This window comes from Lampris incognitus, chromosome 5, assembly GCF_029633865.1.
Source record: "Lampris incognitus isolate fLamInc1 chromosome 5, fLamInc1.hap2, whole genome shotgun sequence".
NCBI lineage: Eukaryota > Metazoa > Chordata > Actinopteri > Lampriformes > Lampridae > Lampris > Lampris incognitus.
Genome location: NC_079215.1, coordinates 5002513 through 5026789, shown reverse-complemented (window position 1 = coordinate 5026789; position 24277 = coordinate 5002513). Strand labels below are relative to the sequence as shown.

The window sequence follows — 24277 nt, the reverse complement described above, 5'->3', positions numbered from 1 at the left end:
CTTGTTAGCTAGCATACAATGTGCCATGTGTAGACGCGAATAAAGTGAAGTTTCTTATTTCTGAACTAAAATACTCAACTAGTAACGTGTTTGGTAATGACTTGTGATAACCATCCTGTCAGTTCAGGACATATAAACCTTCACATGACTTACATGTGTAATAACCATCCTGTCAGATCAGGACATATAAACCTTCACATGACTTACATGTGTAATAACCATCCTGTCAGATCAGGACATATAAACCTTCACATGACTAAATTGTGTAATAACCATCCTGTCAGATCAGGACATAGAAACCTCACATTACATTTGTGCACATGAAAAAGTCACGCGCCTGCCATGACTGCTCATACGCCTCTGGCACTTCTCGTTTCCATGGCAACCACATTGTTGTTTGAAAAACGTTGCTCTAAAATGTTGGGTGTGCTGGTAATGACGGATGTATGAGGGGCAGCGATATTTAACTATAAAACATGTGCAAGTTGCACACATATAAACCATATGAATTGGAAATATGTCTTTTTAAATTATTATGAGAAAATGCAAAGTAAAGCTTTAATGAATTTAACCTTTTTTGTTACTTTATTATAGGGGGGAAGTTAAAAAGTCTGGGTTGGGGACAAGCCCAAAACAGGGAAATTTTGTCACATTTGAATTTTCAACATACTGAAAAAGTATTAAAATGTCATCACTGAGACACAACTCTTTTTCTTTCAAACCTAACAAATAATTTTTGTTTGTTTTTGCTGTTGTTTTTTTCAACTCTGCCCCCTGGGGACAGAAAAACTCCCTTAATTGAAGAATCACCCTTTTAAAGTGCTTTTCTAGTCTACCGACCGCTCAGAGCGCTCTGCAGTGTGCGCCTCACACGCGCCTTTTTTTTCTTTTCACAGCTAACACAACCTAACTAACAAATACAATAATTGTTTTTTCAAAAACTAAATTTTTTTTCTCTTGAAAATCTACCCTGGGGACAGAAAAACTCCCTTAACTGAAGAATCGCCCAGGAATGGAAAATAACTCATTTATAGCTCTGGCTGGAATTTATATGGAAGGTTTCAGATAAGGACATACCATATTAATTCAGGATTACTGACGTAAAAGTTTGGCTGTAATTGGACACAGCGTTGCTCTGATCCGCTTTTTATGCCGTCTCTCATTCTCTGTGTGCATCTCGGTTTCTTTCTCTTCCTTCCTTTACTTTACCCTCTGACAGACATTGGTAAGGGTAAGAAGAGCCAAGCCAAGAAGACCCCAAACAAGGCAAAGGCGATGGAGCTAGTCAGCACCAAGCGGCATGGAGTCACCAAGCAGGTCAAAAGACTGCAGGGCGTCCTGGGTTCCAACAAGAGTAAAGCAACAGTTAAAGATAAGAGGATCAAGTCTGCCGTGGGTAAGTCTAGTAAATGTCTTGGGCTGCATGGATGTCTTTGTTAAGAGCCCCAGTAACAATAGAGTGATAGACATCACAAGACAATTCTGCCACAGTATGAGAAAATACAAATATGCATGTGCTAAAAATCCACACTTTTAACATCACTTTTCCTGATTCTGAGTGACACAGTAAGTGACGTATCTGTGTCATCACCACACACTTGAGGTGTGAGTGTTCTTCCTCATTCTGACTCTGATGATGAGGCTCCATGTGATAAGATGGGGATAGCCAAACCGTTGTCTGACAGCCTCACTAAGCAATACCGAACCCTAAACGTTAACTATTACCTAACCTTAACCCCAGTGGTGGCTGGTGCTAAACATTTGGGGGGGGGGGCGCAATTTACCTTGGCACAGCACACCTGAAAGCTGCTTTAATGTCCACACAGTCACAGAGTTCTTATGAAGGACAATGTAGCCTATAGAGTTTATCAGGGTTCGTAGACGGGGGATGATTGACAGTCGAGATGAGGCGTCGTGGTGGGTGTAAAGACGATTGACAGCCATGAGAATTGTCCAGTCACATTAGATTAAAAACCATTAAAACAATACCAATTCGCTGCCAATAAAAGTGGGAGTGTCTGGGGCGCACAGAACTGTGCCCCATGGAAAATCTGAAGAAACCAATCAGACAGCAGCCTCAGGTCACCTGCTCACCACAAGTTTGAGGGCTTACATAAGGTATGGTTTGGCCGGCGCCCCTCACCCAGGAAGTATGTATTCAGACAGGAAGTATATGTATTCAGACAGAAATCAACCAAATACCATTTGGAACCAATTTTTAATGCTGCGGACAGGCGCTCACAGACTGAAAAACACTTTTATTTCATAATTATTTGCATAATACAATTAAATTATATTTAACATGTTTAAGCAGATTTTCATCTCTTGATGTTTGAAGGGGGCGGCGCCCCAGCGCCCTGTACTGGCCAGCCGCCACTGCTTAACCCTAAACTTAAGCACTGTGACTGAAGTTATTGTTGTTATTGCAGAGTGTGGTTTGCAATGAACAAATTAAGGGACAGAAACAACACTTATAACACTGAATGTGAAAATTAACTTCTTCATATGTAAGTGCACAGTATTTTCAAGGAGTGTTATTTGTAAGCCATGTATTGAGGATTTGAATTGGCAGTCCTTGTCAGTCACAAGGTTTCAGAGACACAAAAGCACAGAAAGTAGGTGAGACAAAGGGAAATCAGCTGTTGGGCATGGTGTTTAAGTTAGCCTCCGTCCAATTAAATTCTTTTTACTCATTCCAAAATTTCCTGATTTACAAAGAAGCCTTTGAGTGGAATGCTTCCAAGCCTCAACTGAGACCTGAAAATATCTCAACTTTGAACTGATAATTCTACCGCTATCTCTGTTGTCTTTCCCTCTTTACCCAGAGGAGTACAGGAAGAAGCAGAGCAAAAGTCGTATGAGTGCTAACCTTAAGTACTTTCTGAGAACTAGCTGCAATGCCACTAATTCTGACACCAATAAGGTAAGGAAGGCAGTCAGTCTGCCTCTCTCTTTCACATACTGTCATAACTGTATTACCACTGTATTCTCATTTTTAACATGAGTATGCATGTGGAAGTGACTGTCCTAAGTGCCACACACCTGATAGAATCTGCCGACTAATGGCGGGAGTATATTTGTGTGTTTTGCATATCAATGCATATGGATATGCATATCGATGATTATACATGCAATTGCATATATGATGTTTGCGGAGGACATTTTGATCTGTAGCGAGAGTAGGTTGCAGGCGGAGGAGAGCCTGGAGAGATGGAGGTATGCACTGGAGAGAAGAGGAATGAAAGTCAGTAAGAGCAAGACCGAATACATATGCGTGAATGAGAGGGAGGACAGTGGAATGGTGAGGTTGCAAGGAGTAGAGGTGACAAAGGCGTATGAGTATAGATACTTGGGGTCAACTGTCCAAAGTAATGAGGAGTGCAGAAGCGAGGTGAAGAAGAGAGTGCAGGCAGGGTGGAGTGGGTGGAGAAGAGTGTCAGGAGTGATTTGTGACAGAAGGGTACCAGCAAGAGTTAAAGGGAAGGTTCACAAGATGGTAGTGAGACCAGCTATGTTATATGGTTTGGAGACAGTGGCACTGATGAAAAGACAGGAGGTGGAGCTGGAGGTGGCAGAGATGAAGATGATAAGATTTTCATTGGGAGTGATGAAGAAGGACAGGATTAGGAACGAGTATATTAGAGGGACAGCTCAGGTTGGATGGTGTGGAGACAAAGCAAGAGAGGCAAGATTGAGATGATTTGGACATGTGTGGAGGAGAGATGCTGGGTATACTGGGAGAAGGATGCTGAATATGGAGCTGCCAGGGAAGAGGAGAAGAGGAGGTTTATGGATGTGCTGAGAGAGGACATGCAGGTGGCTGGTGTGAAAGAGGAGGATCCAGAGGACAGGAAGAGATGGAAATGGATGATCCGCTGTGGCGACCCCTAACAGGAACAGCCGAAAGTAGTAGTAGTCGTAGTAGTAGTAGAGCATGTCGAGCACGAGCTGTTTCAAAGTGGGTATCCTTTTAGTTGTTTTGTTCGGACATGTAATAGTGGTAAATGGACTGCATTTACATAGCACCTTTCTAGTCTACCAACCACGCAAAGCATTTTACAATGTGTGCCTCACATTCACGCACACATTCACACCCTGATGGCGGAGGCTGTCATGCAAGGCTCCAACTTGCTCATCAGGAGCAGTTAGGGGTTCGGTGTCTTGCTCAGGGACACTTCGACGTGCTCTCTGGAGAGCCTGGGATCAAACCAGCGCCCTTCCGATTACTAGCGAACTTGTTCGTACTGTCTGACCATAGCCGACAGCGAGGGTCATCAATACCTTTTCCAAACGGCTAAAGCCGAAGGTGGGATGAAAAGCTGTCCGTCATAAAGAGGGACGGGATTATAAACCAGAAGTATTCATTCGTACAAGAGCTCGGTTGGTGGCAGTAATACGCCATCTCTTTATCTGCCAACTGCCAAAAGAGCAATATTGAGAGAGGTTTTGTTTACTTTCATACTGCTGTTGCAGGCTGTATGTTAACTACCATCATGTTTACTGTCTACTATTGTTTACTGATATGTATGGCTGCACAATGTACTGTATTTTATCACCATTGCAGCATGAACGTCCACAATAAACACAGTGCAAAGCGCTGTAATGCCAAAACGGCCGAGATTCATAAAGCCAGAAAGTTGAGAGAGCAGATGAAAAGAAAGGTGCTGATTGGCTAATGGTAATTCGTAGGCTGTTAGCATTGTGTGTCAGCAGAGTCATGACACGAAGGAGCGGCGGCTCTACTCCGGGCTCCCTCCGGATGTCCGAGCTCCTCGCCCCAGTTTTGGACGTCGACTCCCTTAATCCCACTATCGGAAAGGAGCTTGCGGGCATCATCCAGTGTTCTGTACAGCACTAATTCAGCGAGCTCGTACGGAAAGGTGAAACTCTTATTGATGTCTCCGTCAGTTAACCTGTCATTCTCCGCTTCCCCCAGATTCTGCACCACAACACTGGGAGGCAGTCCAGGAATCGTCCGGACCGTCCCACCAAGAAGGCCGCCAAGCCCCAGTCTTTGTTCACGGAGGAGGAATTCCAGCAGTTCCAGAAGGAATATTTTGGAAGGACTGTGGAGCAGGAAAAATAAAGCACACCTGAGAACACCATATTCTCAGTGGATCCACACCAGGGTTTTGTGTTCACGTGGGTGGGGGTGGGTGGGGGGGGGTGTCCCAACATTTGGCTGTGGTTTATTCTGCCTAACATGGCTCGCCGTCTTCAGGAGAAGTGTTCAGGTGGGTATATTTGTTTGGCCTATAAGTTAGCCAAGCGATTGACGTACCGGGCTTGCAGTCTTCCTACCGATACGGTGATGTGCCGATTCGGGTCAAGTTGCATGACCCGCGAAGGGATTTTGAACGACGATCGTTTAATATGAAAGATTTCATTAGCTTTTTGGGGGGGGAACGTTCTTTTGATAGTTCACAAACATGGTTTCCTCCCCCGAGAAACATGTTTCCCTATCAAAGATCATGAGACAACATTTCAGTTAGTAACTCATGGTGTGTGTATATATATATATATATATATAAGGCGGCACAGTGGTTAGTAGCGCGGTTGCCTCACAGCAAGAAGGTCCTGGGTTCGAGCCCCGGGGTAGTCCAACCTTGGGGGTCGTCCTCTGTGTGGAGTTTGCATGTTCTCCCCGTGTCTGTGTGGGTTTCCTCCGGGGGCTCTGGTTTCCTCCCACGGTCCAAAGACGTGTAGGTCAGGTGACTCGGCCATCATAAATTGTCCCTAGGTGTGTGTGTGTGTGGGCCCTGTGATTGACTGGTGACCTGTCCAGGGTGTCTCCCCACCTGCCGCCCAATGACTGCTGGGATAGGCTCCAGCATCCCAGCGACCCCGGTTGGGCTAAACGGCTTGGATAATGGATATATGTATATATATATATATATATATATGTGTATATATATATATATATATATATACATACATATATATACACACATATATATATAGTTATTAAAAAAACAAAAGGTGTATTTCATTTTAGAAGGAAATTCTTCGTATGCTGCGTCAGTTGCAGCAAAAAGTTGCATTGCCGAGATGATTTCAAGATGGCTAGATTGGGAGTTCTGCAGCGATATACATCAGTTTACTACTTGTAGTTCATTCCCAGTGACGTCGTCATCCTGCTGACGACTCATTCACATGTCGTGCGTATATCTACCGGTGATAACACAAGTCAGAATGATGAATATCAATCTCGAAAATGGTTGGCTGTTTCACTCGGTAAACCAAGGGCCTTGTTCCAGCTTGTTTGAATATTTCCAGGCTGGCACTATTTTGTTTTTTTTTGTTGTTTTTTTTTAACTTTTTATACAATCACTAGCGCAGGTTGAATTTGTCATTCGTGTGTCCATACATATTTGTAAATTTGAATAAATCTACATGGACGTTCTTCTTTCCCCACAGCGTTTGTGGACTTGTTTGTATGTTTTATCAATAAAGGGTGGTATAAAGATCTTGGTGTTCAGTGATCCCCCCAGGATACCAGTCCACAACGTGAAATATTACAACACTGAAACTTTCTTGTTTCAGCGTTGTAATATTTCACGGTGGGGACTGGATCAGGGGCGGCACAGTGGCGCAGTGGTTAGTGCGGTCGCCTCTCAGCAAGACCACCAATGGACTGCCCTGGGGACTACCCTGGGGTTTGAATCCAGGACCTCCTGGGTTCGAGCCCCGGGGTAGTCCAACCTTGGTGGGTCGTCCCGGGTCGTCCTCTGTGTGGAGTTTGCATGTTCTCCCCGTGTCTGCGTGGGTTTCCTCCCACAGTCCAAAGACATGTAGGTCAGGTGGATCAGCCGTACTACATTGTCCCTAAGTGTGTGTGTGTGTGTGTGTGTGGGCCCTCTGTGATGGCCTGGCGGCCTGTCCAGGGTGTCTCCCCACCTGCCGCCCCACTGACTGCTGGGATAGGCTCCAGCATCCCCGCGACCCTGAGAGCAGTGTAAGCGGTTCGGATAATGGATGGATGGATGGATGGATGGATGGATGGATGGACTATTTAAGAACAGATTCCTGTTGCATTGGGCCCAGTTTTAACTTTGCAGCTAACTTCCATACGATATTGGTCCCTCTGCCCACTAGGAGGCACTCCAGATGCTTGACTGCTAGTGTACCATACACCTCTAAGGCCAAGATGGGTTATTTTTTTATAAATTTAGTTCTGATTTTTTTCCCTCCCAATTTAGCGGCCAATCGATCCCTATTTTAGTTCAAACACCCACCCTCGTACTGCGTGCCTTCGCCAACTGCATCTCTCCGGCCGGCAGTCTCCAAGGAGTCGCCTCGCCACTTCCGTGACAAGGCGACTCCAGGCCCAACCACTTTCTCCAACACACCCAGAGACGCGTTCGTGTGACGAACACAAGCCGACTCCGTCCCCCTCCCCAAGACAGCGTTGCCAATCATTGCTGCTTCATCGATTCTGGCCGTAGTCGGTTCTGACGAGACCGGGGCGCGAACCCCGGTCCCCAGTGGGCAGCTGCATCGACACAAAGCCGATGCTTAGACCGCTACACCACCGCGGACCCAGATGGGTTACTTTTAAGGCCAAATATAGGATTCCACTTCCATCGGTGTCGACAGGTCCCTGTTGACTCTGTTCTACAGATCTTTTATTGAGTCGGTTATTACTTTTTCTTTTATCGGTTGGTATGCCTCTCCCAACCTTAAACAGAAAAATGCACTAACAGAGGTGTCCAAGGTCTGCAGTAGCACCGCAGGTACCCGGCAGAAACAGACGAGTTGGTGTGAGCGGAACCTCGACGTGATTAAGACAAAGGAGCTGGTTGTTGATCTGAGGGGGGACATGACACCAGTGTCCCCCTGTCTCCATCCAGGGGGTCAGTGTGGACACTGTGGAATGCTACAAGTACCTGGGGGTGTACATAGACAATAAACTGGACTGGGCTAAGAACACTGATGCCCTCTACAGGAAGGGACAGAGCCATCTCTACTTTTTGAGGAGGCTGCGGTCCTTCAACATCGGCCAGACTGCTCAGGATATGGTGCGAGTCTGTGGTGGCAGTGCTCTCCTGTGTGCTGCTGTGTGTTGGTTCAGCAAGATTGAGGGTAGCGGATGCAAACAAGCTCAGTAAACTGATCCGCAAGGCCGGTGATGTTTGTGGGAGTGGAGCTGGGTTCTCCGGCAGCGGTTTCTGAGAGGAGGATCCCACATAGTAAAGAGTCTTTGGCCACATTTGGCCTTGAATGACGGAGTTGACTCAGGGCGAGTGTGGCTGCCTCAACTCAGCCACATTTGGGCCACATCTGGTCCACATAGTATGTGCTGGAACCAAAGTCAAGCCCGGTTCATTACATTTGGGCCACATCTGGCCCACACAACACTTGCCGTAACCCAAGTCAGGCCCGGCTTGTGACATTTGGGCCATGTCTGGCCCACACAACAGTTGCCAGTGCTGTTACTGAGCCGTAAGTACCAAAAGTGCCCCAGATTTGGCCCAAATGTGTCTGCTATCTGGGGGACACTAGTAACGTCACGTGCCATCATGGACACTGTCTCCCACCCACTCCATGAGGTGCTGGTCGGGCACAGGAGTACTTTTAGTGATAGACTCATTCTGCCGAAATGCGCCACAGAGCGCCGCAGGAGGTCGTTCCTGGCTGTGGCCATCAAACTTTACAACTCCTCCCTCAGAGGGTCACACACTCACAGTTCATGGTCACCGGACTGCCCTTCCACTTGTGTTACCCTGTCGGGTTGGTTTGTGCTGTTGTTTTGTGCTGCGGTAGTGCAGTATAGATAGGGCGTTATGGGCACCATGCTTGTTGATATATATCTTCTACTATTTAATCTTTTATTTCTATGTTAGTTTTTAGTTTCTTCTTTACTAGAGCGTGAGTGTCTGTAATAGAAGCCAGTTTCCCCTCGGGGATGAATCAAGTATTCCGATTCTGGTTCGGAAACGTCTGTCTGATTTACATAACAAGACAGCACCCACCCCCTGCACCTAGAGTTTCACACCTTGCCTTCTGGTTCCCGCTTCAAAATACGCAGTAGTCAAAACCAGTAGATACAAACACTCCTTCATCCCCTCAGCCATCTCACTGCTAACCTCCAGCAGTGGGAGGTAACACCAGCTCCACCTTGATAAACACTGTTATCACCGTTTACTGTCGCATCCCCAGGCAGCATCCGGATGTGGGCCACTTCAGGCAATCATGCGGCACTGGTGGCCTTCTTCTGGCCCTGACAAAGTGGATGTGAGCCTGAAGTGACTGTTCACCATTTACCACGCGGGCCACTTCAGGGTCACATCCCAAGAGCACCGCATCTTTGCCAAAAAAGGCCCACATCTGATTTGGCATATTTGGGCCATATTTGCTATTACACATGTGGGCCACTTCAGACTAACATCCATTTTGTCAGGGCCAGAAGAAGGCCACCAGTGCCGCATCATTGCCTGAAGTGGCCCACGTGCGGATGCTATCTGGAGTTTGCATGTTCTCCCCGTGTCTGCGTGGGTTTCCTCCGGGGGCTCCGGTTTCCTCCCACAGTCCAAAGACATGTAGGTCCGGTGACTCGGCCGTACTACATTGTCCCTAGGTGTAAATGTGTTGGCCCTGTGATGGACTGGCAGCCCGTCCAGGGTGTCCCCCCCACCTGCCGCCCAATGACTGCTGGGATAGGCTCCAGCATCCCGCGACCCTAATTCAGATAAGTGGCTTGAATAATGGATGGATGGATGTAGCATAGTGCAGCTACTTGCCCTTGGTGCAGCGGATACATAACCGAGTATGAAACGGTGTCTCGTTGCCAGGTCAGTGTGTACATCTTAACTGACACACTAGCAAAGTGCATATTTCCACGACGTTAGCATGAAGTTAGTATTTGACTCGTCTCTTGTTGCCATGGAGATGCCAGGGCGTCACAGCAGTCTCTGTTCATATAGTAGCTTTCATTAGTGCTGTCTGGCTACATGCTACACTGTAGCACGTAGCCAGACAGCATGTAGCCAGCATGTAGCATGTAGCCAGACAGGCCTACATGCTACACTGTAGCATGTAGGCCTGTTATTCAACATATTTTGATGAGAGAGCGGTTGGCAAATAGGATCCAAAAGTCCCATTCAGTTTTCCATAGTCAAAAAAATAAATAAAAAAATGAACGGATCCAGATGTGCGCTGAAGGACACAAACTGATGTCACCATTTCCAAGGTCTATGTTAAACTGTTGAGTCCAATCCAACACTAAAAATAAACAGACTGCCAAAATCTATCACAGAGCAAGAGAGGGCCTTTGCCTCTCCAAGTGAAGATGACTGTGCAGGCAATACGCGTGAAGACGGAGTGAGCTGCGGGCGAATACGCCGCAAGATCTGTGGGCAAATTAGCAGTGACTGAAGCGCAGATTGACGTCGTCACTCTAGAGGCCCATGGAAAAATGCAGAGGGGTGTAAAAACATCGCCTCCAGCTGCCTCGAGCAGCAAAATTGGAATACGTTGCTCCCAAATGTGCTGTAGTTATGCATTTTCTAAAATAAACCCAGAGACGGATTTTGGTTGTGAAATAGTCCTGTCATATTGGCCTCAGCAGAAACTCAAACACTTCATGTCTCACCATTCATACCTAGGGACCATTCAGTACAGCCAATTCAGCTGACCTACATGTCTTTGGACTGTGGGAAAGAAACCGGAGCCCCCGGAGGAAACCCACGCAGACACGAGCAGAACATGCAAACCCCACACAGAGGACGACCCGGGACGACCCCTAAGGTTGGACTACCCAGGGCTCAAATCCAGGACCTTATTGCTGTGAGGTGACTGCACTAACCGCCGTGCCACCCAAAATATGGGCAAATAATGGGCCGTATAAATCAATCAGGAAGTAAAATGTAACTTGGCAGAGACAGAGACAATGTTAAAAGAAAAAAACCCCAACAATACAAGACAAGCATCACCCATATAAACTATGTACTCTAACCAAGACGGGCCTACTATAGACTCATCCTCCTACTCATCGTTGTTGGCATGGCTTGTAAGTTGGGTTGAATGCTTATGCTCATTGTAAATAGTAAATAAGTGGTAAATGGGTTGCATTTATGGGCAATTCTTCAATTTGGGGCACTTTCGGCTTTTGGAATTTTGAAAAAATAAAAAATAAATTGCTTTAAAATCTGGGTTTTCTTTTTCAAAAGCTCTATTAAGTGGTGTGGAACAAATATCTTAGCATAGCTTTGATCGTCCTACAAAAGAAGTTTGATGTTATGACGCTTTTTTCAGAGTTGTAACAGCAAAATGTGACGGTCATGACACGTGATGGTCATGACAGTTTTCACTTTTTGGGGAAAAAGTTGGCCAAGTCTGAGACTTGCTAAGCTAACTTGTTAGCTAGCATACAATGTACCATGAATATACGTGAATAAAGTGAAGTTTCTTATTTCTGAACTAAAATACTCAACTAGTGACGTGTTTGGTTATGACTTGTAATAGCCATCCTGTCAGATCAGGACATATAAACCTTCACATGACTTACAAGTGTAATAACCATCCTGTCAGATCAGGACATATAAACCTTCACATGACTTACATGTGTAATAACCCTCCTGTCAGATCAGGACATATAAACCTTCACATGACTTACATGTGTAATAACCATCCTGTCAGATCAGGACATATAAACCTTCACACGACTTACATGTGTAATAACCCTCCTGTCAGATCAGGACATATAAACCTTCACATGACTTACATGTGTAATAACCATCCTGTCAGATCAGGACATATAAACCTTCACACGACTTACATGTGTAATAACCATCCTGTCAGAACAGGACATATAAACCTTCACATGACTTACATGTGTAATAACCATCCTGTCACGTCAGGACATATAAACCTTCACATGACTTACATGTGTAATAACCCTCCTGTCAGATCAGGACATATAAACCTTCACATGACTTACACGTGTAATAACCATCCTGTCAGATCAGGACATAGAAACCTTCACATGACTTACACGTGTAATAACCATCCTGTCAGGTCAGGACATATAAACCTTCACATGACTTACATGTGTAATAACCATCCTGTCAGGTCAGGACATAAACCTTCACATGACTTACATGTGTAATAACCATCCTGTCAGGTCAGGACATATAAACCTTCACATGACTTACATGTGTAATAACCATCCTGTCAGATCAGGACATATAAACCTTCACATGACTTACATGTGTAATAACCATCCTGTCAGATCAGGACATATAAACCTTCACATGACTTACATGTGTAATAACCATCCTGTCAGATCAGGACATATAAACCTTCACATGACTTACATGTGTAATAACCATCCTGTCAGATCAGGACATATAAACCTTCACATGACTTACATGTGTAATAACCATCCTGTCAGAACAGGACATATAAACCTTCACATGACTTACATGTGTAATAACCATCCTGTCACGTCAGGACATATAAACCTTCACATGACTTACATGTGTAATAACCCTCCTGTCAGGTCAGGACATATAAACCTTCACATGACTTACACGTGTAATAACCATCCTGTCAGGTCAGGACATATAAACCTTCACATGACTTACACGTGTAATAACCCTCCTGTCAGGTCAGGACATATAAACCTTCACATGACTTACATGTGTAATAAACATCCTGTCACGTCAGGACATATAAACCTTCACATGACTTACATGTGTAATAACCCTCCTGTCAGGTCAGGACATATAAACCTTCACATGACTTACATGTGTAATAACCATCCTGTCAGATCAGGACATATAAACCTTCACATGACTTACATGTGTAATAACCATCCTGTCAGATCAGGACATATAAACCTTCACATGACTTACATGTGTAATAACCATCCTGTCAGATCAGGACATATAAACCTTCACACGACTTACATGTGTAATAACCATCCTGTCAGATCAGGACATATAAACCTTCACATGACTTACATGTGTAATAACCATCCTGTCAGATCAGGACATATAAACCTTCACATTACATTTGTGCACATGAAAAAGTCACGCTTCTGCCATGACTGCTCACGCCCCTCTGGCACTTCTGGTTTCCATGGCAACCACATTGTTGTTGTTTTTTTAAAAACGTTGTTGCTCTAAAATGTTGGGTGTGGTGGTAATGACAGATGTATGAGGGGCAGCCATATTTAACTATAAAAATATGAAAATTGCACACATATAAACCATATGAATTGGAAATATGTCTTTTTAAGTTATTATGAGAAAATGCAAAGTAAAGCTTTAATGAATTTACAATTTTTATGACTTTATTATAGCGGGGAAGTTCAAGAGTCTGGGTTGGGGACAAGCCCACAGCAGTGAAATTCTGGCACATTTGACTTTTCGACATACTGACAATGTATTAAAATGTCATCAGTGACACACACTCTTTCTCTTTCAAACCTAACAAATAATTTTTGTTCGTTTTTGCTGTTGTTTTTTTCAACTCTGCCCCCTGGGGACAGAAAAAAACTCCCTTAATTGAAGAATCACCCTTTTAAAGTGCTCTTCTAGTCTACCGACCGCTCAGAGCGCTCTGCAGTGTGCGCCTCACACGCGCCTCACACACGCCTCACACGCGCCTCACACACGCCTCACACACCAATTCACACCCTGATGGCGGAGGCTGCCATGCAAGGCGCCCGCCCGCTCATCGTGAGCAGTTAGGGATTCAGCGTCTTGCTCAAGGACACTTCGACGCGCTCTCATGAGGAGCCGGGGATCGAACCAGCGCCCCTTCCGATTACTGGACGACTCGCTCTGTGTCGTCTAGTAACAACCTCCACGCTGAAGCTTAACTCGGCCACAAGGGGGCAGTAAGTCCACGGTATCCATGTTTTCCGGTCTTGCAGTCTGAACTGGACTCTGTGAAATAATTCTGCCATAACTTTGATTACACGCACAGTTTAAAGACAACTCCATGCAATTAAAACAAAGAGGGTGCCACACATACGATTAATTTAACAATATTAAATTTAATATTTAGTATGGGGAACATATTCTAAGTAACAACAACTTAATTACTAGTGAATTAGTAATGACGAAGATGTCACTTTAGTATGGGGAACATATTCTAAGTAACAAAAACTTAATCACTAGTGAATTAGTAATGATCAAGATGTCACTTTAGTATGGGGAACATATTCTAAGTCAAAAAACTTAATTACTAGTGAATTAGTAATGATCAAGATGTCACTTTAGTATGGGGAACATATTCTAAGTAACAACAACTTAATTACTAGTGAATTAGTAATGATCAAGATGTCACTTTAGTATGGGGAACATATTCTAAGTAACAACAACTTAATTACTAGTGAATTAGTAATGATCAAGATGTCACTTTAGTATGAGGAACATATTCTAAATAACAACTACTTAATTACTAGTGAATTAGTAATGATCAAGATGTCACTTTAGTATGGGGAACATATTCTAAGTAACAAACACTTACTAGTGAATTAGTAATGATCAAGATGTCACTTTAGTATGGGGAACATATTCTAAGTAACAAAAACTTAATTACTAGTGAATTAGTAATGATCAAGATGTCACTTTAGTATGGGGAACATATTCTAAGTAACAAAAACTTAATTACTAGTGAATTAGTAATGATCAAGATGTCACTTTAGTATGAGGAACATATTCTAAGTAACAAAAACTTAATTACTAGTGAATTAGTAATGATCAAGATGTCACTTTAGTATGGGGAACATATTCTAAGCAACAACAACTTAATTACTAGTGAATTAGTAATGATCAAGATGTCACTTTAGTATGGGGAACATATTCTAAGTAAAAAACTTAATTACTAGTGAATTAGTAATGATCAAGATGTCACTTTAGTATGGGGAACATATTCTAAGTAACAAAAACTTAATTACTAATGAATTAGTAATGATCAAGATGTCACTTTAGTATGGGGAACATATTCTAAGTAACAACAACTTAATTTAGAGTAATTTAACACTATGAACACTTGTAGTTTTGTGTGTTGTTATGTAAGAACAGAGCATATTCATTAAGTGTTAGTAAGGGAGAATAACTCTTCTTGTGGTACTACCACCTTATAAAGGCCATACTAAGCAAAGCATATTGAGATGGTACTACTAATAAGCAATAACTCTGAGGTTATAGAGGGAAAACTCATAGTTAATGGCTTACTGGTTGTACAATAAGGCCATGCAGAATAAGGCATTAATGAGTGCTTAATAATGACCAATGAAGAGCCAATATGTTGCTAATTTGCATGCTAATAAGCACCTACTTAATGGTGACTATGTTCCCCATACTTAAGTGACATCTTGATCATTACTAATTCACTAGTAATTAAGTTTTTTTACTTAGAATATGTTCCCCATACTAAAGTGTTACCCCATATTCATTAAGTGTTAGTAAGGGAGAATAACTCTTCTTGTGGTACTACCACCTTATAAAGGCCATACTAAGCAAAGCATATTGAGATGGTACTACTAATAAGCAATACTTCTGAGGTTATAGAGGGAAAACTCATAGCTAATGGCTTACTGGTTGTATAATAAGGCCATGCAGAATAAGGCATTAATGAGTACCTAATAATGACCAATTAAGAGCCAATATGTTGCTAATTTCCATGCTAATAAGCACCTACTTAATGGTGACTATGTTCCCCATACTAAAGTGACATCTTGATCATTACTAATTCACTAGTAATTAAGTTTTTTTACTTAGAATATGTTCCCCATACTAAAGTGTTACCCCATATTCATTAAGTGTTAGTAAGGGAGAATAACTCTTCTTGTGGTACTACCACCTTATAAAGGCCATACTAAGCAAAGCATATTGAGATGGTACTACTAATAAGCAATACTTCTGAGGTTATAGAGGGAAAACTCATAGTTAATGGCTTACTGGTTGTATAATAAGGCCATGCAGAATAAGGCATTAATAAGTGCTTAAGAGCCAATATGTTGCTAATTTGCATGCCAATAAGCACCTAATTAATGGTGACTACGTTCCCCACACTAAAGTGTTACCAGTAATTTCATACATAATAAAAACACACTCAGCAGGAAGCAACAACAGATTAGCAACACCAATGTTTACATCTCGTGTTTGACCTACTTCCGCACGGGGACGAACGAGCCATGACAGCAAAACCTGAATTTTGAGGGACTACTTTCTCTGGACCACACGCCTCTATATAGACGCAGCCAATTGAAAAGCAAGGGGCCGGCGTGTTTGCGTAGTCCGGCTTGGGCGGAGCCATTGCTCGGAAAGCGCGTAACGTCTCGGCCTCAACACCCCCCCCCCCCCCCGAAACTCCTCTCGCTCGAGCTGCCGGATCTACCCGGCAAGCGTATCTCCAACGCGGGCGGAAGGATACGCGCGGTGTTACACGGTCCTATATATATTGCCGTGCGACTCCCTCCCTCGTTCTTCCGACTCGCGACGCTACGCTGGTCGATCAGGATTTGACGCCGAAGGCTCTCTGGGACAAGATGGCACTCTGAAGGCCTGCGGTGTACACTTGCAGCGGCGAAATCCGGCAGTGCAACGGCGAAGTGCGCTGGCTCTTTCTGGCAAAATGGCGTAAGTCTCCTCTTAACCTACCTAGTAGCGCCGGGGGGGCTGAGTTGAACCTGTTGATCACAACGCCCCCCACCCCTCCCCCCCCCGGTGGCGGCTTGGACGATTTTACGAGAATTAATAAACTTAACGCGTTTCCTTTGTGTCCATGTCTGCCCGCCAAAACAGCGTCGAGCCGCGTACTTAGTGGCCTTACTTACGTACGTATTTGTGTTCAACGTGTGCGCAAGTCGGGCGGCGGCGGTCTACCTCGATAGGCCCGTGTTCGGTCACGGTAACGCGGATACAGTGTCGCTAGCCACCTGTTTCAAGACCCAAATGTGATATTTATAAATACAATGTTGACAACGTGGCGCGTCCAAAATGGCGCGTTGTGTCCTTTAGCAGACGGTTGTGTTGTGAAAATGGCGGTGGCCCCCCCTCCCTCACCCCCCGTCTCCGCGGTGACTCACGGAGGGGGCGGGGTTACCGGCTAAAGCATGACCATATTAGGAAATGTTATCCCCCGGTGGAGGGCGGGTCGTCTTCCCAGGTCGGGGAGGCACCGTCCCCCCTACGGACGCGTGGGATAATCCAGAAATAGCTCTCTCAAATACAAAATTAATTGGGCTAATAGAAAGTAGGCGTTGATTGGCGTTGCCCTTAGATTTATCTTAAGATATTCAACTGGGTCGTTGTTTCAGGAAGAGCAGGAACCAATACACCAAAGTTATATTTGACACAGAGTTTTCGCAGAATGTCCAGACGCTCCTCCCAGCAGAACATTGTCTCCCTAAGGCCACCGTTAACTACCAATTATGATGACATTTTTTTGCTGTCTTTGGTCTTGTTGTGTCGTTGCCTTGTATTCATGATTGTTCCAAATTTTGTTCCTCAGCGTGATGACATTCAGCTTGTGGACTTCTCACCTGCCTAACCTCTGTCAATGCTCTCCCCTCCATCCAGGTCTCCCTCGGCAACCGCCCTCAGCTTTGCTGCTGTCGACAGCAGGACCGAAGCACTTGACTCGATAACCTTGTCAGACGCTCCCTTGACTTTATTTAGTCGTTCACGGCTGCCACTGACCAACATCAGCTATGGCTTTGAGTTCCCACCTAGTCTTGGAGGACGTGGGGGACCTGTTCTTAGGTTGGTGTTGTGACTCTGATGTCTGAATCACTTGCCTTAACTTTCTCAGCACACTGGCCAGAAGCAGGAAATTCAGTTTAACAGTATGCAGATAATAAGTGTTTGAAAATGTGCAATATTTAGCATCAACTTTTACCACTTTATACACAAATAGGTTGCTAACATAGGATGGGTAGATATTGCTTTGTTGCTCACTTACTGTTGGTTGATTTGACACGTTGGGGACAGTTTTGATAAACTTGGCAGTCAGAAATGTACTGATTCAGCTGGGTACTGGTGCTCTTGGCATGCTGGGGATGGTTGGGTTGCTACAGTACAAGTCAGGCTGTAAAAATGAGACAATGCCAGTGGAATAATGTCTGACTTGTTGACAGCCAAATAGAAATATACAAAGTTGATTTTATTTTCCCTTTTCTGAAAATTGAACTGACCTCAACATTTTCCAGGAGGGGTTCCATTGCCTTAAATGGTGAACATTGCACTAAATATCTAGAGTTGGCTGGGAATGTGTGTGGAATACAAAGGAGGATAAGTTTTGTAATTCGCTGTTGGAGGACTGCATGAGCTGTAAATATTTGATTAGATCATTAGAATGTGAATTTAGATGGCTAAGGTGATAGCATTAAGATGATCAAACTTCACACTAAAATCACTTACAAGGGAACCTACTTCCTGAGAGCTGAATTTGAAACTTTGCTAAACCAGTCCCTAATGTTTTAAAGCTTTGTCTTTCCCAGGGCCCTCATTTATGATGGCTGACCCCATGGGGCCCCTTCTGGACCAAGATGAAGAGGAAGCTCTCTCTCCCTCCTCCTCTTTAGAGAGGAAGGCAGCAGCTTCGCCTTCCCTCTCTTTCTCCTCCTATGCCACCTCCCCGTCTCCTTATCAGTCTCTGTCTTCTTCCCCTCTCTCTTCCTCCTCCCCACCGCCCTCTCCTCCCACATATCCTTTTGTGGGAACCAAAGCTGAGACATACTCAACACCTTTCTCCTGGCTTGGTGCCGGTGACCTGCTCCGCACACCTGATGGAGCAGATGACAAAGGTAATCAAAGTTGATGAACCCCCCCCCCTCCCTTTTTTTTTTTAGACCAAGAACAGAACAATCTTGAGTTTTATGAACGTTTAGACTAAAGTGTTTCCGAAAAAGTAGAAACTCACTTGTCCAAGATTATAGATGGTTAAAACAGTATAGGCAGGGCAGATGTTCTCAAGAACAAAATGCATACATGAAAAGTAAGAAATTTAATGGAAATGGATGTGATCCCCACCCAACCATAATGTAGGTTGCATTCGCAGAATGGTGCAGTTCATCCAGTCGCCACAGGAAGAACGTCTCTTTATATGTATGTGTGTATATGTTCTTCAATTTTCTCAGCACCCACTCATAAAAACAATTTCACTCACGACACTGCACTTCCTGGTATCATCAGCAGTATGCCTGCGAAACGTGAAATCAAAGTGCACCTGCTGTGGAAATCTGCAATCCGAGTGTGGGGACGGTTGAGCTGGGGTATTTATACCCACGATGTCATCACGTCTATCACGTACGTGGCGTCACCACGTCACATTTGGCACGAAGGTATAGCATGCTAATCTCTGAATGATGTCACACTCGACACTGCACTTCCTTGGGTCCTCAGCAATACACCCGCCAAGTGTGAAGTCGATCAGATGAGTGGTTGTTGAGAAAATCAAAGGACAGACGGCATGCATACAGACAGGGATTCCTTAAATTGTAGTATGATGCCCTTGCCTGAAAATCTACAAAAATACACCACTTAATTATGAACTTAAAATATGAATAAAGTAATTTCTGTATCATGGCTTGTACTGTAGGGAAACTTTCTCCTCAAGTGTTCTAAGTGGATCAGTTTGTACCTCTGGGGGCCACGTGTATGTCTGTCCCTACTCATCTAGGATGAAAGCCAAGCAGGTTTTTTTTCCCCAGTTGTTTAGACCCACGCCCTCTCCATATGTGCACTCTGTAAAAATGAAAACGGTTACAGTTCACTTGGTCTGCCCAGTTCTCCAAAGGGCGGTATGTCGTAAACCCGTTTTCTCTGCGTCAGCATCAAGGGAATGGTGGCTTGCTGTGCGAGTTTGATGATTAGCAGCATTCTACTGGTTAGCAGAGGTGGGTGTGGCCCTCTCATGTAACCATATCTCGGGTCAATTATGCTGAATGGCTAATGCCTTACAACTATTCTTATGTTTTCTTTAATTAATCCTTGTTCGTTATGGTTACTTTTTGACCATATCAAAAACCTTTGGGTTGTCGGATTCTGGTCGTTTGTCACATACCAACCTGTTTGTTTCCCCATGGAGATGGTTGCTTTGACCTGATTTGATCGAAAAGCCCAAGGTTTCCTGATGTCCAATGTACGATCTAAATGGTCTCGTGAAATTGTTTACATGACACGGAGTGTCTGAAATATCGTCTGAAGTTTGAGGTCATTTTTTAAAATAACATCTTAAAGATAAATAAGTGGACCAAGACCCTTTTAGAATTAAAAAAGCATTTATTGAATTTTGATTGTTTTTCTTAACTCTGTTGCAAAAGTATGTACCAGTCACTAGGTCAATATTTGTTGTTCCATTAAGTTTTCCTCATTAATACGAACCGTGCCTTCTTTCTTTCAGATGATGCTTTCTCAGGCATGGACTGGATGGTGGAGAAAATCGACCTGAATGACTTAGACCTGGATTCCCTCATTGGCTCTTGTGCCTCTGATGAGTCTCCCAGCTCCCCGGAAGAACTCCTGGCATCCCTCGATTCCCACATGGATCTGGATCTAGACTCCTTCGACGCAGCTATCCCTACCCAGCACACTGTTCTGGAACTGGACCTACCGCTGCCCGACCTCCCTCCGCTTCCTCTGGAGCTGTCTTCTTCTAGGGAAACCGAGGTGAAGCTGTTGGAGGTGGCTTGCGATGGAGACACCATGGTGAAGTCTGAGCCTTCTTCGCCCACTCCCTCCCCATGTCCCTCCGTGTCTCCCTCCTCTCCAGCCTCCACCCTGGAACTAGGGAGTGAAGTGGATGTCCAGGAAGCAGACAAGGCCATCCCCTCCGTGACTGCCACTGTGGTTCCCGATCCCAGCGGACACATCCAGACCACTGCGCCTATTGTCCTCTCTCTCTCCCCCTCTACCCACTTGGTGGTGGTCCTTGCCCCCAAGGATGAGCCCACCTTTGTCCCTCTCCCCAGTCCAACAGTCAGCGCATCTCCCCCATCTAGCGCTTGTGACAGTGACTCTGGCTTTGAGTCGGCTGCTGGCTCCCCTCCTCATCTCTCTTCTTCACCTCCTTCTCCTTCTGCCTCCACATCCCCCTTATCTGCCTCAGCTGGTTCCTCCAGGACCAAACCCTACTCAAAGCCAGAACCTGTCTCACCCTCCCCTTCTCCCAAGGCCTCCAGGGTAAAGTCAGTGTCGGGCACTCCCAAGGTGGTGGAGAAAAAACTGAAGAAGATGGAACAAAACAAGACGGCCGCCACGCGCTACCGACAGAAGAAGCGCGTCGAGCAGGAAGTGCTGAATTCTGAGTGTAGTGAGCTGGAGAAGAGGAATCACGAGCTGGCGGAGAGGGCAGAATCCATCAGTCGAGAAATAAAGTACCTCAAGGATCTGATGGAAGAAGTCCGCAATGCCAAGAACCGCCGCGGCAAAACTTGCACGGTGGCCTAGGCATGACAAGATGTGGCATAGCCTGCCATTATGCAACAGTAGGGTTGTTTTTTTGTTTGGTCGCATTAGCATACTGTGGCAAATGAGCATTTAGCCATAGCAGCATGCTCTATTGGTGGGTATACTTCACAGGAAGAGCATGAAAGCAGTATGCCAGTGCAGACATAAAAAAACCCTTACCAGTACAGTAAAAGGAGGGATTGGGGTTAGATGAAATTGAACTCTAGGAAAGTTGATAAATAGAGAAGGGGGCTGGGAGGATGTCAGTGGAAGCATCTGTACATGCTGGTCTCTCAGCCCCCTGCAGATAACCTTAATATATGCCATGTCACGCAACACTCTTGGAACATGCATCCACATGCAGCGTTCGTGTTTGTCTGTGTAGACCAGGCATGTAAAGTTCATGTGTAATTCCCAGTTAGTATTGTAGACTTTTAACTGCAACCAATTCCATCAGAGTACGACTACCCATCCAGTCGAGTACCAGTCAGTGACCAGACCCCAGCCCAACACTCCCAAGAAATGACCTTCCAAGTGACCACCGCTATCCGACAGCATCTTCACCCCTGTCCTATTTTCTCATCCGTCACCCCGTTAGAGCTTTCCTCTAAGCAGCGTCAAGTCCAGAAGGGGGCCTCAACTATTTATGAATTCTTTTACACTGAAGTCCTCCTTTGTACATAGTTTCTCTCCTTGCTTACTGATTGTGGTTCTTATTTAAAAGCTAGATTACTTATCATATCCAGAGTATTTCCCTGTCTTGTAGCTCACCTGTTCTGCTTGTATTATTGCTCTGCTTTTGTTTTTCTATTAAATATCTGTCAATACTCAACCGATCTGATGTGGTTTATTGAGTTTTGTTTTTTTGTGCTGCATAAAACTGGCACAGGGACCATAGTAAATGACACAAACATCTACACAATAATTTGTTATATAACTACTTTGTAGGGTGTAATGGGAGGAAAAACATGTTTTATGGAATGCATCGCAGGCTGCATCAGATCCTAGACGAGATTGACGAGAGAACCAAATTACAGCATAAATCAATGTTACGGGGCCCTAAAAAGAACACAAACTGGCCGTCCACTGTCGGGGACGGTAAGCAGAGACGCATCCTTACCAAGTGCAGGCTCACTGACCACAGTCTAGCCCAGGGGTCCCCAATTACTTTTCATAACGGGCCACTCAACCGCCAGCAGCATGTTGTTCGTTACGTTTGTTTTGGTGTCGATACGTTGCAGGTATTATAATTTAAACAGATTTTTCAATATATTAATAGTCTTACTTTTACTAAGAAATTTTTTTTTTTTTTTGGTAGGGAAATAAAAAAAATTCATCCTTCTGGCATTTCTCCAAAAATTCTCGCGGACCATAAATTAACCCGTCACGGGCCGGACGTGGCCCGCGGGCCGCCTATTGGGGACCCCTGGTCTAGCCACTGAAAGGGGACAGACAAAACATCTCGGCTACAAGAAGAGCAAAGAATATGTGGTCCCTGTACAGCAGGTGAGGCGGGGACGGGAGATGCACTTCCTGCTAAATTGTGAGAAATTCCAGAACGTCAGAAAAATACCAGGAGGCGTTGGAAAACCAAATGTTCCGCTCCTGGGTGAGAAAGAACAATGGGCACTTATTTCAGGAGAGGGGGTCAAAGGTCACCTCTTGCGGCACAACGTGTGCCGGAATGCCATAGCCTGAGGGGTCAGTGAGTGACCAAAACACTGTCCGGTGCTTGTCAAGCGCTGTTCTTGTGTTTCTGCCAGTTCTACCTATTGCCCTTTTCCGTTTACTTTGGTGTGGCGCTCCGCCCACCTGCTCCGCTGCCGCCTGCTTTGGCAACATTGTAACTGACGCGGTCACGCCAATAAAGCGTCACTGAACCGAGCGGCTGTTGAATCAGTTTCCCTTTTCACAACCTGGCACGCTGACAAGCCGGTCGGAGCTCGTTGGACGACAGGACGAGCCACAGTGAAATGCGGACGGTCAAAAAACTCGGCCCCCCTCAGCGCTGCCCGAGGGGGGCCATAACACGTGTCTGTCCGGATTCTCCACGTACCACGCCGCTCGAGGAGCACAGCGATCGCCCCCCTTCAAACCGGCGCGCCGTCATCCGAAAGGAGCCGCGGTTTCGTGACGTCACCGCCGGAGGCTGAAGCGGTTCCTCTGGAAAGGAGGAAGAGGCGGTTGGCTCGGGGGAGGGGGGGAGGGGGCGGAAATCCCCCCGTGCAGTTTGACAACTCGAGACTCTCGACATGTGTTGAAGCCATGTGCTGCGGAGGGGGAAGGGAAACGACTATCTTTAGTGTGCCCAGAGTGCGCGAGCGGCTTCCAAAAAGTGTCCAGCCGCTCCCCAATTTCTCGCTTCAGCGTGTGTCGAACCCCCGGAATGTATTCAAACAATGGCTTTCCTGCAACTTTGACACTCAAATGTCAAAATGAAAAAGAAAGGTGACACTTTATAACAACTACACAAATGAAGCATTGGTTAAGGATTAGTACCTACTGAATTCGTCATTTCTTAAAGCAAGACATGCACCAATGGTTAGTGTGTGAACAGATGTTTTATATACTGCAAGTCATGATTAATCCAGGAAGTTACTAGTTGTTGAAGTATTTTGTAAAGTGAGGACTGTCCAGGCCTTACAAAGCACTCACACATGAGACTGAAAGGCCGGCAGCACCTTGAGACTCACAACAGTCTAAAGGCTCATAAGATCCTTTAGAAAGTGTAAGTGCACACGATTAACACACTATTCACATGTACATTTGTGCATGAATTAATCATGACTTGCAGTACTAATAAGTATTTATAAAACATCAATTAACACGCGCACTAACCATTGGTGCATGTCTTGCTTCACAAATGATGA

At 45.0% G+C, this 24277-nt stretch overlaps 2 protein-coding genes across 2 annotated transcripts in view; both read left to right on the top strand.

The window, feature by feature from the left end:
* rps19bp1 (ribosomal protein S19 binding protein 1) overlaps nucleotides 1-5137 on the top strand; it is a 5673-nt gene extending 536 nt beyond the window's left edge. Inside the window, exons 2-4 of the mRNA XM_056281046.1 lie at nucleotides 1220-1396; nucleotides 2826-2923; nucleotides 4937-5137. Of these exons, the coding sequence (XP_056137021.1) occupies nucleotides 1220-1396; nucleotides 2826-2923; nucleotides 4937-5086 (425 nt within the window). The 3' untranslated portion in view covers nucleotides 5087-5137. The remainder of the gene's footprint in view (nucleotides 1-1219; nucleotides 1397-2825; nucleotides 2924-4936) is intronic.
* An 11294-nt stretch (nucleotides 5138-16431) lies between these two features.
* atf4a (activating transcription factor 4a) lies at nucleotides 16432-22239 on the top strand. The gene is made up of 4 exons (XM_056280309.1): nucleotides 16432-16595; nucleotides 17538-17720; nucleotides 18458-18763; nucleotides 20362-22239. Exons 2-4 carry the CDS (start codon nucleotides 17669-17671, stop codon nucleotides 21405-21407), a joined length of 1404 nt encoding a protein of 467 aa, XP_056136284.1. The 5' UTR covers nucleotides 16432-16595; nucleotides 17538-17668; the 3' UTR covers nucleotides 21408-22239.
* The last annotated feature ends 2038 nt before the right edge of the window (nucleotides 22240-24277 follow it).

Excerpts from the sequence above, each read along its gene's own strand:
- atf4a (XM_056280309.1), top strand. The coding sequence starts at position 17,669 with ATGGCTTTGAGTTCCCACCTAGTCTTGGAGGACGTGGGGGACCTGTTC. Across the intron at positions 17,721-18,457 it reads CGTGGGGGACCTGTTCTTAG|GGCCCTCATTTATGATGGCT; the intron begins GTTGGTGTTGTG and ends TGTCTTTCCCAG. Across the intron at positions 18,764-20,361 it reads TGATGGAGCAGATGACAAAG|ATGATGCTTTCTCAGGCATG; the intron begins GTAATCAAAGTT and ends TCTTTCTTTCAG.